Source organism: Tachyglossus aculeatus, chromosome 1 (genome assembly GCF_015852505.1).
Source record: "Tachyglossus aculeatus isolate mTacAcu1 chromosome 1, mTacAcu1.pri, whole genome shotgun sequence".
Lineage (NCBI taxonomy): Eukaryota > Metazoa > Chordata > Mammalia > Monotremata > Tachyglossidae > Tachyglossus > Tachyglossus aculeatus.
Window position 1 is genome coordinate 155,817,436 of NC_052066.1, and position 17,532 is coordinate 155,834,967.

At 41.1% G+C, this 17,532-nt stretch overlaps 1 protein-coding gene across 1 annotated transcript in view; it reads right to left on the reverse strand.

Moving 5' to 3' along the window:
• Positions 1 to 17,532, reverse strand: part of UNC79 (unc-79 homolog, NALCN channel complex subunit) — a 172,979-nt gene that overhangs the window by 116,224 nt on the left and 39,223 nt on the right. Inside the window, exons 8-13 of the mRNA XM_038749857.1 lie at positions 15,093 to 15,157; positions 9,644 to 9,732; positions 7,056 to 7,096; positions 4,971 to 4,999; positions 1,438 to 1,667; positions 112 to 283 (exon numbers count right to left, since the gene is read on the reverse strand). Of these exons, the coding sequence (XP_038605785.1) occupies positions 112 to 283; positions 1,438 to 1,667; positions 4,971 to 4,999; positions 7,056 to 7,096; positions 9,644 to 9,732; positions 15,093 to 15,157 (626 nt within the window). The remainder of the gene's footprint in view (positions 1 to 111; positions 284 to 1,437; positions 1,668 to 4,970; positions 5,000 to 7,055; positions 7,097 to 9,643; positions 9,733 to 15,092; positions 15,158 to 17,532) is intronic.

A 17,532-nucleotide genomic window follows, 5' to 3' on the forward strand; every position in this document is an offset into this window, starting at 1 on the left:
GCAAAAAGATTGATTACTACACGAGCACTGTGAGAGAGTTTGCCCTGGATACCACAACTGTGGAATCTCACTTTAAGAAAGGAAACAGGAAAGGAAAAAAGAAACTCTTACTAAGAACCAAATTCCAAACTGGCTGAGCAGACGCTGGTCATGTTTATCATCATCTTTATTGTCAAAGTCAGTGTTATCGAGGGAGTGATGGGAAGAGGAGAGGCCCATTTGCTTCCGGCGATTCAGTTCATATTCTCTCTGCTCAGCATGAAACTCAGCTTCTTTCAGCAAACTGTAAAACATCAGGGATCATTTCTAATCAATCAACCTGAAAAGCTATATACGCAGAAAGTACTCTTCAATACCCAAAATCTTGAATTGTATAAGGCAGTGCTATTCCAAAGAGCCCAGAGCCTTTCATGTTCACAATTTCCTGTGCTCCTTACAATGTTTCCCATTTTATTGATTGGGAAACTAAGCCTGGAGATTTTACAGGACTTCCAACATAATTGTGGAGCCCCACCTTTCAGGCCGATGTTCTGTCTGCTTGCCCCTCCCTGGCTTTCTTTAAATCCTGCCCACCTAAGCCCAGACCCTAGGAAGAAGTCATTTATTCTCTAGCCTCTGTCAGACAATAGACAGGGTAGATAACTGCCTACCAAACCCCCATTTTGACAGGCCAAGCAAATCTCGTAGAAAACAGGGTGTAGCTAGTATTTATCACAATTAATTCCAAGCAGTGAGAAATAATGTATTTATAAGAGTATAAGAGAAGGCTGAGCTGATAAAATATATTTGGAGAATGGTAAATTTTTGCTTCTTATCAGGTTGCACTAAGCCACAATTGCTGTAAACATACAATTTTTAAAGGGGATAAGTTTGGAGGTGTTTTTGGAGTTTAGGTGTGCTCCACTAGCCCCAGGCCCTGAGTTCATTATTCGTTAATTAATTCATTCAATTGTATTTATTGAGCACTTATGTGTGCAAAGCCCTGTACTAAGAGCTTGGGAGAGTACAATATAACAGACACATTCCCTGCCCGCAACAAACTCAATAAGTCTAATGCCAAATAGACTTGAAGGAATTCTACAAATATATATACATATATTTTTTCTTTCACCTCTGAGGGACTGTTCTAGTCAGAAATTAAACATTAGAGCCAGATCCCCTCAGATACAGGTCAGTTGGAACATTTGGTTGCTAGGCTGAGAACAGAGGAACAGGCATGTGTGTCTGCACATCCATATCTTGAGCACAATCTGTACGTGATCACAATGAGGAATGGATTGTCAGTCGCAAATAAGCCTTTTTCACCCACACCCTCTTGCTCGGAGAGAATCTCATCACCAACAGGGTCACCCTCCAATGTACATCTGTACGAAAACACCCGAGGTAAAGGCCAAAGCCTTTTTTCAGGGTCACCAATCCTCTCGTCTCCTATTTTACCTGATCACCGCCTCCACAGTGCAAACAAGTTCCTCAGCACCGCATTCCCGAGTGTTGATGGGTGGAGGGGACGTCTGATACAAGTGGGTTTCCGCTGCTGCACCAACTTCACTACTGTGATGGTTCGAGTGGCATCTTTTGCAATAGCGGACTGGCCTATTTCCATGGCGACCACAGCAGCCTGCCGAAAAGCAGGTGACAACTGCTCTTCTGACATGAGAACTACAGTTCTGGAAAAAAAAATCAAATCAATGACTGAGAAAATTTGAACAAAACAAAAATTAATGAACCTGGGCAAAAATATTGATACTTTTTTTTAAAAGAAATGGTTACTAATCACTTCAATGTAAAGCTATCTGAAGAAGATAAAGATTTCAGAATACTTTGATTAACAAAAAAAATCATAGGCTTTTAATGTCAATGGCAAAGCTGCACTTAGGAACTATTTAATTGTGCCACGGAGAAAGTCAAGATTAAAATCCCTTTGACGTATTTCTATACTCCGATTGCTAAAATTTTAAATACTTTCAAAACAGAAAACAAAAAAAATCCCAACTCGAAACAGATCTTAATCCCTAATTAAATTTGAATAAACCCTTTCACCAACCTTTATAACCAGTAGATTTTAATTCATCTTTATTTCCTCTAGGTTGACAATAGATGGAAGCATCCATGGATAAGTAAGACGTTTAGTTGGGGAGCCTCAACTATCTGGTTTACTAAGGCAAAGAAGGATATTCTCCCCCACACCTGCTTGCACTGTGTTAGTGCCCAAATGATCAATCAAGGATATTTACTGAGCACTTACTGTATGCACAGCACTGTACTAAACACTTGGGGTAGTAGGTGGGCTGAAATGGACCGTCAGATCCCACCAGATGTCAGAAGCTTCCTCCCTGTGGGTCCCAACACTATGGTCGCAAAGCACAAAAGCTCACTGTGGGCAAGGAATCTGTCTATTATATTGTTGTATTTTACTCTCTGGCATGTGGGTTAGGTCCGGCTCTTCTGGACATCTAGCAAGTAGGATAAGTTTCACAGTCTTTAGACCTTCATTTTAATTTGGAGCTTGATGCCATGATGAGGTTAGCATGCCAGGGAAGCAGTGTAGCCTAACGGAAAGACCTCAGAATTAGGAAACAGAAGATCTGAGTTCTAATCCCAGCTCCTCCACTTGCCTGCTGTGTGTGACTTTGAGCAAGTCACTTACCTTTACTGTACCTCAGTTTCTCATCAGTAAAATGGGAATGAGATAACAGTTCTCCCTCACCTTTAGACTGTGAGCCCCAAGTGGGAAAGGAATTGTGTTTGATCTGATTGTACCATATCTACCCCCAGAATATAACACAGGGCTTGACACATAGTAAGTGCTTAAATAGCACAATTATTATAGTAGACAGAGGGTGGGCTTACCCACTTATGAGCTATTGAACTATCTTGTCCCATTTTCAGAATATCTGAAAATTCATAAAGATGCACTGAGAGGGCAAAATTTTCCAAAATGTTTGTACCAGACTCTCCTCCCCTACTTCACTTGAAAGAAAGGCTCACTAGTCCAAGCCGGGTTTCCAGGATTTATCATCAAGTACTTTTGGAGCTTCCTCAATGTATTACACTGCCCTAAGGGTTAGAATTAGAATTTGCATGTCTAAATATGGTCCAGCAACTATTAGCTACCATGGACATGCCAACACTCACATAAGCTTAAATCCATCCTTAAAGAATGAGCAGCTCTTGCATCAACTAAGTGCTTGACAAAAAGCTTTCCAGTTTAAACACTCGAAGGGCTCTAATCAGTAAATAGCATCTTCCAGTCTAGATTCTAGGAAGAAGTTATTTATTCTCTAAGCCTTCATCAGACAATAGATGGGACTGATAAACCTAAGGAGACAGAGATATGAAATAGCCAATGAACCTGCTATGAGAAGTGATGAGTTAGGTAAGGGACAATGTAGAGGATAGAAAGCAAGACAAAAAGAGTCTTTGGTGGACAGACTGCTAATCCATGCATACAAGTGAAAACACAGAGAAGAGTGGTGTTTTAATAATGTTGGTATTTGTTAAGCACTTACTCTGTGCCCCGCACTGTTCTAAGCACTGGGGTAGATACAAGGTAATCATGTTGTCCCACGTGGGGCTCTCAGTCTTCATCCCCACTTCACAGATGAGGTAACTGGGGCACAGAGAAGTTCAGTGACTTGCCCAAGATCACACAGCTGACAAGTGGCAGAGCCGGGATTAGAACCCATGACCTCTGACTCCCAAGCCCATTGCACCTATCTTGGAATATCTGACCCCAGATATAGAGTCAATTTAGCATAAAAGTCATGGCTTGAATGTCAAATCTGAACTCCATTCACTGAAAGTTGATTTAAATTGATTTTCACAGCATTTGCCCAGGACTACATCACACTTACAAGCATGGTGTTAAGATGGCAACATCGCTAAGACCTACCCTTTCCTCTCCATCCAAAATGCTACCTAATTAGTACAATCGTTCATCCTATCCCAAATGGATTACTGCATCAGCATCCTTTCTGGATTTCCCTACCTCCTGTCTCTCCCCACTTCAGTCTGTACTTCACTCTGCTGTCTGGATTATCTTTCTACAGAAATGCTCTGGGCACATCACCCCCCTCCTCAAAAATCTCCAGTGGTTGCCTATCAACCTTTGATTCAAGCAAAAACTCCTCTCTATTGGCTTCAAAGCTCTCCATCACCTTGCCCCCTCCTACCTCACCTCCTTTCTCTCCTTCTACATCCCAGCCTGCACACTCTGCTCCTCTGCCACTAACCTTCTCACTGTGCCTCGTTCTCGACTGTCTCACTGTCGAACACTGGCCCATGTCCTACCTCTGGCCTGGAATGCCCACCCTCCTCAAATGCACCAAACAATCAAACTTCCACCCTTCAAAGCTCTACTGAAGGTTCACCTCCTCCAGGAGGCCTTCCCAGACTAAGCCGAATTTTTCTTGAGCTCCCCCTCCCCCTGACCTTGTCCCGACTTGCTCCCCCACCCCACAGCACTTGTGTATATATGTACATACCTATAATTCTATTTATATTAACACCTGTTTTACTTGTTCTGGTGTACATATATATACCTCTAATTCTATTTGTTTATACTGATGCTATTGATTCCTGTTTACTTGTTTTGATGTCTATTCCCTGCCCTGGTCAGAGATTGTCTCTCTGTTGCTGAATTGTACTTTCCAAGCACTTGGTACAGTGCTCTGCACACAGTAAGCGATCAATAAATACGATTGAATGAATGAATGTTTGCTGTCCTTATTTACAGGTATGCCACGGGTAGAAAATATCAATTTTGGATTGCAAAAGTTCCAAAAGAAGAATTGAAGATATTGAGTGAACACTAATTAATCTTGCATTCTAAATCACATTTTTTTCCTTTTTGCAAATGCAAATGGAAACCAGCAGTAACAAAAGATGAATCACATAGCAGATAGTAATGGAATGAGGTTACATACAGGCACATGAGATCATGCCTCAACACACAAATGTTTTATTTTTACCTTCTTCTGACATATAGCAGAAATCTCAGCTGTAAGGGAAACACATACAAATATCAGCAGAGAAATATCAGCAAATATCAGCTTATCATATTAGTCAACCTGGGAAATCTAATTTTGACCAAGCACACAACGTTCCAGAATTTTCCCTAGTGTTAATTATTTCATCCCCAAATTCACAATAATTTTTCAATTTGTGATCACACATCTAAATTGACAAGTTTTTGATCTTTATCTTTTGATTTAGTCCTTCAATTCTTATGTTCACACCATAAAGTATAAAAATAACACTGCACTGAAGCAAAAACGTCAAAAAATGACATTGAAAATGGCCAGCCTACCCCTTTCTCCACACTGCAAGCCAGAAAACATTATATAATCAGGTTCCTTTACAAGGATTAGCTGGATAGGTAACAATCTGAGTACATTAAGAAATAGTCCTGGGTCAGAAAATAAATTCATTTCTTGAGCTCTTATACTATTTATTACCTAAAATGCATTTAAAATGGGGACTCTGGTTTTCATTTGCTTTATTTATTTAATCAACTAATGAAGAAAGACAAAAAGAATGTGAATATATAATGATATAATATGTACATTTTTAGCCCCCAATGAACATGATGCTGTACTAAGAATTGTTGCTCTTCCCACTTGATCTGATCCATCTGTCAACCCTCAAGTTGCAGTCTCAAGAACAGCTCATTGTAATGCATAGCACTCTGATTTACAAAATCAGTATGCCCTGCATTTATCCTAGTTACAGAATACCCTTGATTGACAGGTATCTGTTATGACGAAGCAGCATAGCTTAGTGAAAAGGGCATAAGATTGGGAGCCAGAGAACCTTGGTTCTAATCCTAGTTCTGCCACTTGCCTGCTGTGTGAGTCATTCAATTTCTCTGTGCTTCAGTTTCCTCAACTGTAAAATGGGGATTTAAGACCTGTACCCTTCCTCATAGTTAGACAGTGAGCCTCATATGGGACAGGGACTGTGCAGACCTAACTTGTATCTACCCCAGCACTTAGAACAGGACTTAACACACAAAAATTGCCTAACATGCCATAAAAAAGAAGAAAAAAGAAGAATGAAAGGATCAAGTAATAATAATACCTGGATCATAGCTATGCAACCTTATTCTAGATATTAAAAAGTTGTTTTAACTATCTGCTTCATCCTTTCAAGATTCTTATTGTTATTTTATTTTCAGCCATCACATCTGTCTAAAGAATATACTGCAAGTCTAAACTGTAGGCCATATTTTTATTTACCTCTGTGACTGCCCTCTTTCAGAGCTTTGTTATAAATTAATGAGAATTTCATTCTTAGAGGGAATACATGGATTTCATTAGGGCTTCCACTGCACAGGAATGCAAGTTCAGTTCTTTCTTTATTCTTCATATTTTTTTCCAATGGTATTTGTTAAGCACTTACTATGTGCCAGTCACTATCACAGTCACTGGGGTAGACACAAGCTGATCAGGTTGGACACAGTCCCCGTCCCACATGGGGCTCACAGCTGAAGGAACTGGGGCAAAGAGAAGTTAAGTTACTTGACCAAGGTCACACAGCAGATAAGTGGCAAAGCTAGGATTAACCTAGGTCCTTCTGATGCCCAGGTCTGTGCTCTAACCAGTACTCCTTGCTCCTCAATAATAATCTCTTTTTTAAAAGGCCAAAGAAAGAGGCTAAGGAATGTGCCCTCAACTGGTTTGGGTGGAAAGAGAGCTAAAGCTTTTCCTTGCACTATATCTTTAAATTTAGATGAAAGAAAGAGAATATAGCCCTCAATTCAAGCAAATAAATCCAACTGTTATTACCATGACTGACAAAAACAAAGGATTTGTTCATTTAAGTATATGGCAGAACACATTTATATTTAATATCATACTTAAGGGGAGTAGCTGAATTTGTTTTCAAGGAAAGGAAACTTTAGAACATGCCTCAGATGGAGATTTTAGATTCTTTTAAATTGCCTAAGATTATAAAATAGAATAGCTTCATCGGTACCTTGCTAAGGGAAAATAAAGAGAAAAATCAGAAATTGAATGTTATCGGTTGTGTCCGCAGGCTTCGTGAAGTGAACCTACCTTGTGGTAGAAGAACATCTATCAGCCATTCGCTATGATCCCTTAAAAAAAGAACATACACGGCATTTAAGTTAACATTTAATATTCCAACAATGTTTTTTCATGCTCCGCTGTTAGAAGAATAAGATTTAACAATAAACCTGTTTTATATGCCACTGTAGTTAGATGGTAAATAAAAGTCATTTCTTCTTGTTCAGTTGTTTTTAAATGAAACTTTGAAGATGTTAACTTGGCCAATGAAATTAAGACATTTTTAAAAGAACTGACTTGCTACAGGACCCATGAAGGCGACAGGTGTTCTAATTGTACTTTCCAAGCACTTAGTACTCTGCACACAGTACGTGCTCAATAAATACAATTGAATGAATGAATGAATGAAGGTGACGGACTCAAAATTTGGGGAATTCTGATCTGCCACTTGCTTTAGTTTCTTCATGACAAGTTCAGCCCCCCCTACACAGCGGAAAACAGAGCTGGGGTAGAAGACTGTAAGCTCATTGTGGGAAAGGAATGTGTCTGTTTATTGTTATATTGTACTCTCCCAAGCATTTAGTACAGTGCTCTGCGCATGGTAAGGGCTCAATAAATATGATTGGATGAATGAATGAAACGGGAGATGGAGGGACATGGCTACCTTGCATGTCCCAGGTCTGTGGCTGCCAGTAACAGATGTGGGCCTAGTTCTCCAGTGGCTTCAACCATTTACTGAGCCCCTGGTTCGGGGCTGGGCATTCTTGGGTCCAGAGATTGCTAGATAGCTACATCCACTGGTGATCCTGACACAGTGGAGGAAGCAGCAGTGATGGAGGAAATTGGAGAATGCTTCCTCTTATATCCTCACCTTTGCCCTCTCCCTCTGTCTACCCATTCTTCCTCTTCCCCTCCATTGTTCTTCCCTCTGATTTTCCCTTTCTCCCCTCCTTTTCCTCTTCCCCCTCTAATCTTACACTCTTTTCCCAGTTCCATCCCTTTGGACTGCACCCCAAACTCTCCTAACACAACCAGGTTTCTCATCAGCAAACTTTACATATCAGTTTTGGAGGCCAGCTTCTGCTCAATTTACCCTCAGGCTTTTTAACAAGGATCACTTTTAACCAGGACTGGTTTGGTTAAATGTAACTTTCACCTGGTTGCTTAGAGAGAAGCCACATGGTAGAGGAAAAAGCACAAGGTTGGGCATCAGGAGGTCTGGGTTCTAAACCCAGCTCCACCACTTGCCAGCTGTGTGGCCTTGGACAAGTCACTTCACTTCTCCATGCCTTAATTTTGTCATCTTCAGAATGGGGATTCAATACCTGTTTTTCCTCCCCCTTGCACTGTGAACCCCATGTGGGACAGGGACTGTCTGATCTGATGGTATTGCATTGACCCCAGCCCTCACACAGTGCTAAACACATAGTAAGCACTTAAATGCCACAACTATTGTAAAGTAAATCCACAACTTTGCCAAATTAATTGCACAAATCACCTGCTTCCAGGCAATCACAGAATTGTTTCCCCTCCGATCACAGCACAGCCCCACAAACTACACTGCTAATCACCTGAGCACCCTTAATGGTCTTAGCCTTCAATATCTAACCTGAAAAGCTAGTCATCCACCCCAGTATGGCTCATTGTCCTTGCTGACTCCTGAAAAAAAAAATAAGGCATGGAGGCTTCTGTTTACCTGTCCTTATGCTGCCAGGGAAATCATCTGGAGATTTTGACAGAGCTCTTAAATCAGCCACCCAGCCTAACGTCTTTAACAATTGATTGAAATAGAAGTACCTCAGTTCACTGACCCCTGGAAGATTTCCCTCACAGCCTTGGAACTCATAAAGCTGTCAGAGGAAGATTCTCTCCACCTCCCACGCAGCCCCCTCTTCCCACCACTTTTCAGTGAGCAAAGACCAGATCCATTTACTGCTTATCGGGAGAAAGGAGATGGGTCAAAGAGAAACAGCTTGGCATAGTGGATAGAGCATGGGCCTGGGTGTCAGAAGGTCATGGGTTCCAATTGTGGATGCACCACTTGTCTTCTGTGTGACCTTGGGCAAGTCACTTCGTTTCTCTGTGCCTCAGTTCCCTCATTTGTAAAATGGGTATTGAGACTGTGAGCCCCAAGTGGGACAGGGACTGTGTCCAACCCAATTTGCTTAAATCTACCCCAGTGCTTAGAACAATGCCTGGCACATAGTAAGTACTTAATTATTATTATTGTTATTATTATTATTTGGAGTGAGCAATGGTATTTTCAGGGTAGATTTTGAGGACAGAATCTATTTGGGGAGCTCAGGCTTCAGGCTGGAGCAGGACCCTAATCTGTGGTGAGAGGGAAGAGGTCCCCAACTGCTGGCATCTTTCCCTGAGCCCAGATGGTAAAGCTGCAGTGCAGTTCATCCATCTGTGGACTGCAGGGTGAAAGAAGGTGAAGTGCTAAATGAACATTCGCAATACCCATGTGCTCCCTTCATAAACCCACTAAAGGGAAATGACACTGACAAAACATTGCTATATAAAATTCAAGTCAGAATGATATTATTTCTCTTCTCATAGTTACCCTTCCTTCCTCATGCTCCCTCTCTTGTTCTGTGGATTATTTTACCCACCCGGCAATTCTTTGGCTGCATTCTTCACAGAGGTACAACGGGGGTGGTTTATCACCTAAAGCCACCGACAGGGAAGGATCTATACACATCTGGAAAACAAAATGGGAAAGACAGTGTGAACTCTTCTCCATCTCTACTGATTTCCTTTATCAACCAGAAAAAAAGATACCTCCCAAGTGAATCAGAGAAGGGAACCCAGTAGGTGAAAATAATTCTTCTTTCAGCTGCTTTTCCCAGGACAGAGTTGAAATTTAAGGAGGTTCTACCATCCCTTCATTTCAGTTGGTTGGGATTTTGACTATTAGATTAAATACTTCCCTCAATAATAGAAACACTGAAACATTCTAAAAAAGAGACCTCACATTTGTTACATGCCATTGGCATTGCAATTCTCTCTTTAAAGTGATCCTCTCTTACATGGTACTATTAAAAAGAAAGAAAAGTACTAACAAAAGTTCAGAGACTAAAAAAATGGAAGCAGAAAGAAAAGTAAGACTTTTAGATTTGGCCTCAATCAGCAAATTCAAGTTTAAGATGTGTGTCACATAGGTTCAGCAAATTCTTGAGCTGTAACACCCATGGGAGACAGGGATTGTATCCAATCTGTCTATGTAGTATCTACTCCTGCACTTGCTTACAGGGCTTGGTACTAAAATACCACAATTATTATTCTTATGTCATCAAATATTTCAGTTATCATTTAGAGGCATAGTGGGGCAAGATGAGTGAAATGGCTAATGTAGAATTGTTTGCAGCCATTATGTCACGATTCTACCTAAATTGTGTGCCAGGGACAATGTTTAATTCACAGGACACAGAGTAGTCAAGACAATTATTATGGGGCCCTCACTCGGTATCCCAAAGGTCCCACCCCAGAAATGAATCACATCCTTTCCCTTTTATCTTCCCCTCCTACTACCATGTACTCCAAAAGATATGTCAGGATTTTAAGACAGGAAGTCCAAAAGTAGATCTTGTATTTAAACAAGAGACTGTTCAAGGCTGAGAATAGTAGAGTTTCTTCCAAGCCCTTGCATATTGTACCTGTTAGTTCATTTGAATAGCATATTTGCTTTTTTAAGAATGCTTCATTTTCCATTGAAATCCACCACCCACAAATCATTTCCTGTTCTGTATGTGCTTTTCCAGCCATTTCCCCTCTAGACTGTAAACTCCCCTCTAGACTGTGAGGTCACTGTGGAAAGGAACATGTCTACCAACTCTGTTATATTGTTCTTTCCCAAGCTCATAGGACAGTGCTCTGCACACAGTAAGCACTCAATAAATTCAGCTGAATGATTGAATGAACAGTTAATGGCTGTACAATACAACAGTAAATAGACACATTCCCTGCCCACAACGAACTGTTATCTAAAGGTTTTCTTCCATCACTTCATCTCAGGTTGCATTCTTTTTCTGCCCAAATTAATGGTACCTCACTCACAACTTTCCCATCTCCAGCCCCTTCCTCACATCTCTCCCCTTGTGCAGAGCCCCTTCATCCCCCAGGGGACTATTGGATTGTCAGGTCTGCATGGATCTCCAAAGGCAAACAGCTCAGAGGTGACAGAGGAAGGGAATGAGCTCGTAGTCCTCAGAGCTCCAGTGAAATAAAGGATCCAGGCTTTTTCCGGATCTTTCTCCCAGGACCAAAAAAGAAAAATGGATAGTACTTTTCGGATAAAAAAATCTAGGCATTTTTTATTTTGAAAAGTTTCAATCATATTTATTGAGCACTTACTTGTGCAGAGCACTGTACTAAGTGGTTGGGAGAGTACATTATAATAATTGGTAGACTTGTTCTTTGTCCAATTTCCTTTCTCCTGTTCCCTAATAGACTTCATCTTCTTCTAGATGTTTTCTCAAGGTCACTGTGAATTCTATTCCTATTTCTTCAACAAGCAACTCCCTCCCATGCTCAACTGCACCGCTAATGTGCCTAACACAGTTCTTTTATGACTTTTCCTTCTGCCTCAAGGCAATACAAACATTTCAATAATGTTCTCTTTAATCAGTTGATTTTCTTAAAATCATCAGAAACAACTGGACAGCATTACTATAATCAACATTTCCAAAAAGATTCTAGGCTCCCTGGAGGTTTTCAAAAAGAAAAACACAACTTGGAACTACTAATAAATGAATTTCAATACAACATTGTTGCCATTTTCTCACATTTTTTGAGGCAAACTTGTGGGCCATGTCTTCACAAATAGAAGATAACGACCATCATATTGTTGCACTTCCACACTTCAGATGCCTCTCTGTTCCGGCCTCAACAATCAGCCCCTGGAACAAAATTAGTTACCCTCCAAGCCCTAAACTGTCCCAAGCAATACCCAGCAACATTACACAATACCTCATTGATCAAGATTTGGCAAAGGCTGAATTTTTGTCACTGAGCCTTGATTTCCATTGAAATGAGTAAAGGAACAGTTACCACCATAAAAATGCAGAATTCACTACTCAACCCCAGCACTGTCAAGTTCATCGCTCAATCTAACTGAAACATATGCAGGAAGCTGAATGCAGAGTCATCTGGGTAGGAAGTCGGTCCTATCAACAGTCCAACACAAAGTTTTGGCAACACAGATGATCAATGAATAAAGGTTTTGAATTTGAGATAATTCATTCCTGGAGGAGATTCCAAGAAGCTCCCCCAGATTCAAGGGCTCTATCACTGATTCCCAGATCCCCCAGGTTGACTGATACCCTAAATGGAAGGAGCAGAGGGGCTAAATTTAACTGTGTCCAATGTAATTACCTTACCTTTATCCCAGCATTTAGAACAGGATTTGACACAGTTAGAGCACAATACCATTTAAAAAAAAAATAAAACTGACACCTGAGATGTAGAGGCGACAAGACTCAGGATCAACATCTGATCAGATCAAATTCCAAGTTTAAGAGAAAGAGTTTACACTGATTTACAGAAATGAGGTTAGTTTAGAATCTGCCTTCTCCATATGCCAAACCTTTTTCTAAAATGCAGCTGGATGCAAATCAAAGTTCTGTTTTCAGGGGGAAAGTCCCTGATTTTTGTCCTTCAGTTCCTTTTTGTGGTTGCTAAGAGCATTATCCCTGGTTTAGGACATGGTCTCGAGAAGTCAGCTTTCCATGAGAGAAATGCAAAGCAAAGTTTCCAAGGCCCCCATATGACACCGTGTCAGGATTTTGAAATCTGAGAAGAGGAAGTCTCCCTTCCATTTCCCTATTTGAAGAGATGTAAAAATCTGCTTTATATTACTAGTGTATCAAAGATGGGTTTTAATGTAACTGTAGAAAGTGGATTCAATCTTACATAATACCATCCACAACTACATCATCTAACGTTATTGAACTAATGGCCCTTGAATTGAAGATTCTAGTTTATACAAGCAATGTACAAGTTAAAGCCTGTGAATTAAAAAAAAAAAACAAAACTGGTGAAATGAATGTCAATCTCTAAATCTCAAGAACCCTATAAAAAAAGACTATATTTAGCTCTCCAAAGACGAGAAGATCAATCAAACATATATATGGAGTGCTTACTGATTGCAGAGCACTATATTAAATGCTTGGGAGAGTACAATATAAAAGATAATTTTCTCCAACTTTCTTGGCTATTTAATCCTGGTATATGTTTGCCAAAGAAAAGTTGCCTGAAATTGGCATACTTTGCCTTTTAAAAATCGCATACCAGTCCTTACCAAAAGAACTGAATAAAAAGAGGGTTTATGTACTCTTAGAACCATATTCCTCAAGAAAATGGAAGGTCACATCCCCACCTTGTTCCTTTGTGGCTCAGAACTTCTCAGAAACATGTGTGTTCTAACATTCCAATGGATTGAATGAATGAATGAATGTCTAGTCCTTTTTAGGGTAAGATCTAGACTTTATTGTTTAAATTATATTAGACGTTTAACCTGAAACTAGCTTCCAAACCGAAGATTTACTAAAATTTCAGAAGCCTCAAAGATGTAGATTTCAAACGTTTTTCTATGCCAAATAGAGCAGCTAGCAGGAAATCAGGCAGATGATCAAAGGAGGCTTCACCACCTGGTTATTATCACAATAAACTGAAGTGAAACCAGTTCAGAAATCTCGGTTGGGGCCAGAGATGAGCTTAAATAGGAGGGAAACCGGAAGTTCAAGATTATCTTCACTGATTGAAGATGATGGGTTGTGGGCTTTTAAAAGGCAAATGTGGGAGACAGAAGGGCAGCAAACCTAGCATTTGCTCCTTGTGGCAAGGCCTTCAGGAAGGGTTTTCAGCTTAAATAACAACTCCTTCAGCAATAAAAAGCTTCTGGGAAATTTTATTGCCCATTTTCTTCCATTGAAAACCATCCACAATACACCCCTTCACCTCATCTTTTGAATCATTCCCCCAGGATAGACAATTTGAGAGCACAGTTGCCTGTTTGCTTGCTTACCATGCTCAGTGAAACCCCCGACGCCACCACCTCCCTCCTTTGTAACCCCTGAGAACCTTATCCATTACTTTGTTAACTACTGAAAATGCCTCTTCCACTCCCACTTACACTTCTAGCCACTCTCTCATCCTTTTCAGCTCTCTCTCAAGGGAAGAGTCCCTGCTTTCAAAATCTACTCTTGCTTTAGGCATCTCTCTTTCCAACTACTTTTTTTTAATATCTGGACCTACTCTCACTCTTCTTTCCTCCTTGAACACCATCTTCTCTGAGGCTCACGCTCCGATGGCTCCTTTCTCTCTGCCTTCCATTATGCTTATGTCACACCTCTCCTATTAAAAAAAATTTAAAAAAAAACTTGATTTGGGCCTCACTGCTCCAATCTCCTATCACCTCATCTAATGTCCAAACTCCTCAAATGGGTTGTTTCCACATGCTCCCTTAATTTCCTCTTCTCCAGCTATGTTAACCCTCTACGATACTGCTTTCACCCCTTTGGCTCTCTCCATGGTCATCAATGACTGACCTTTTCACCAAATCTAAGGAACACTATTTCATCTAAGGTTTCTCAACCTCTCGACTGCCTTCGGTGTCACGGATGACTCCCTTCTCTTGGACACACCATCTAATTTGTTTTTTTCTGACATCATTCTCTCCTGTTCCCCTCATACCCTTCTGATGAAATCCTTCTCGGCCTTTTTTGTGAGCACTTCCTTTGTCTCTCACCAATAGTGAGGGTTATTGAAGGCTCTGTTCTGGATCCCTTCCCCTTCTCAATATACACTCACTTCCTTGAGGAGTTCCACCAGTTCCTGTGGCTTCAACTACCATCTCCATGCAAATGACCCCCAAATCTACATTGTTAAACCTGAAACTGAGTCTGAGCTTGTAAAATGATGAATTATCTTCAGGCCACAGGCCTCCAAATTATAGAGGAGAGTGACTGCAATCTGCTCCATTTCATAGGAATTAGACTCCCAGTAATTTTCCCATGTGACCATGGGCAGAACAATATGGCACTAGGTCAAATGAAACAGTACCTTCACAGCTGGTTTGTTAATTGCATTATGGCATTCAATATGCTGGCAATGGATGGGATTCCAAGCTGTAAAGCAAAGCACAGCTGATGAAAATCCAATCACCAAATTCATTTTACCCCCAAGATACAAAATACTAAGCATCATTTCAGAGAAATGTATTAATTTAGTAAATCTATTTCTTAACTGCCCTTCACTAAAAGGCCTCGGGGTATATTAAAAGCATTTTAAAATAAATAATTGAAAAACAGAGAAAAGCAAAAACAATCACATCATCTTTCTCTTTAGGGGTTACCCAGACTGAAAAGCTGGATCCTGCACAATGATGCGGAGGTCCTGGAGTTTCCAGGAGCACCGCAAGGCAATCATAGTCACCCCACCCTCCCAAATAAGTAGGGCTGTTTCTGGACAGTCAAAGGCAAAACATTCCTCTCCATATCCGCTTTGGGAAACAGAATTTCTTGTCCAATAGGAATGCTTCCCTTGGCCCAACAGAATTAAATCTGCCCTTTCCAGATTGACCCTTGGCCCTCTGGCTTGCATCGAAGACTCTTAGCTCCAACATAAACTGGATGTCAGGAAACTGCTTCAGGAATCCTTTCAGAAAAGTCTGAGATAGAGCGCAAAGTCTGACCAATACAATGGTGGTACTGCAAGCTCCCTCACTAATGAGGAAAATGAATAGATCCAGTTTTCAGAAGAGCAAACATTTCAGGTACCACATTCTCCTTCAATGAGTCAGTGCTTATTTTTATTTATTTGCCTATCAAAATGCAAGGCATAGTGTGTATTCATTGTTCATTACCTTGGGCTCATTATTTATTACCCCTAGCTATCTCAACATTCTGAAAATCTACTAGGATAGAAATCTGATGCCACTTTCAAGCACAACTTGCATCATTTTCAGCAAACCGTTGCCCTTCAGAAAGGCACAAGTCGACGATTTCAGGATATCAAGCAACTGAACTGTTGCTTCATTGTGAATGTTACTAGTAATACTGGAACCTGAGTTTTAGGCCCAGTTCTGCTGGCAGCAGGTGAAGACCACACATGCATGTCACAATGTGCTATAACTCTGCCCGCCTTCCTGCTCGTTGCACTTGCCACCCCAGAGGAGACACGCCTGGCAGGGACAAGGGAGTGAAAGTGGCACAGCACAAGTCACTAGTAGTGCAGGTTCCAGGTCCTGATATCTCAGAACAGAGGTTTCTCTGTTGTTGCTGAAGAGCTGAGCAGAGCTGGGATAAGAACCCAGCTCCATCTGATCCCAGGCCCATGTTCTTACCACTAGGACCCGCTGCTTCAAAATAGTACAGCAGACAGTATTTGGCAACACATCTCATTTTCGTATGATCCCAAACTAATAACAACAATAAATGCAGTACTTGTTAAGCGTTTATTATTTGCCCGGAACTGTACTAAGTGGTGGGGTGGATACAAGCAAGTCGGATTGGACACAGTTCTAGACCCTCATGGGGATCACAGTTTCAATCCCCATTTTACAGATGAGATAACTGAGGCCCAGAGAAGTTAACTGGCTTGCCTAAGGTCATACAGCAGACAAGTGGCAGAGCTGGGATTAGAACCCAGCTCCATCTGATCCCAGGCCCATGTTCTTACCACTAGGACCCGCTGCTTCAAAATAGTACAGCAGACAATATTTGGCAACACATCTCATTTTTGTATGATCCCAAATCAGTGCAGAAAAGCACACAGGAATTAAGTCAATGATCAGAGGCACCTAAAGTGGTGAGTCATGAGTTAGGGAATGGGTCACATCATTCAGACCACTCTGGAAGCCAATTTTTCCAGTCACTCTTCTGACATGCTCCAGATTTACAGGGACTGGACACGTTAGATAGTCCCACACAGGCTGAGGAAGGCAAGCAAGGCCCCTGTATCTCATCTTAGCCACCACTGTTGAATTGACCATATAAGCTGCATAGTCTTTGATGGCTACAGTTGCAAATGAGGAGAAGTCTGACCTAGTGGAAGAAGCTCAGGGCTGGGAGTCAGGAGGATCTGGGTTCTAATCCAGACTCCATCATTTGCCTGCCCTGTGATCTTGGGCAAGCCACTTAACTTCTCTGTGCCTCAGTTACCTCATCTGTAAAATGGGGATTAAGACTGCAAGCCCCACGTGGGACAACCTTATTACCTTACATCTATGCTAGCGCTTAGAACAGTGCTTCGTACATAGTAAGTGCTTAACACTTAGTACAGTGCTCTGCACACAGTAAGTGCTCAATAAATACGATTGAATGAATTTCACTTTTCTGTGCCTCAGTCCCTTTATCTGTAAAATAGGGATGCAAGTCCCTGTAATTCCCATATGGACTGAAAGTCCCATAAGGAACAGGGATTGTGTCTGAACTGATGGTACTGATTCTACTCCAGAGCTTAGCACAGTGTCTGGCACATACATAGTAAGCATGTACTACCC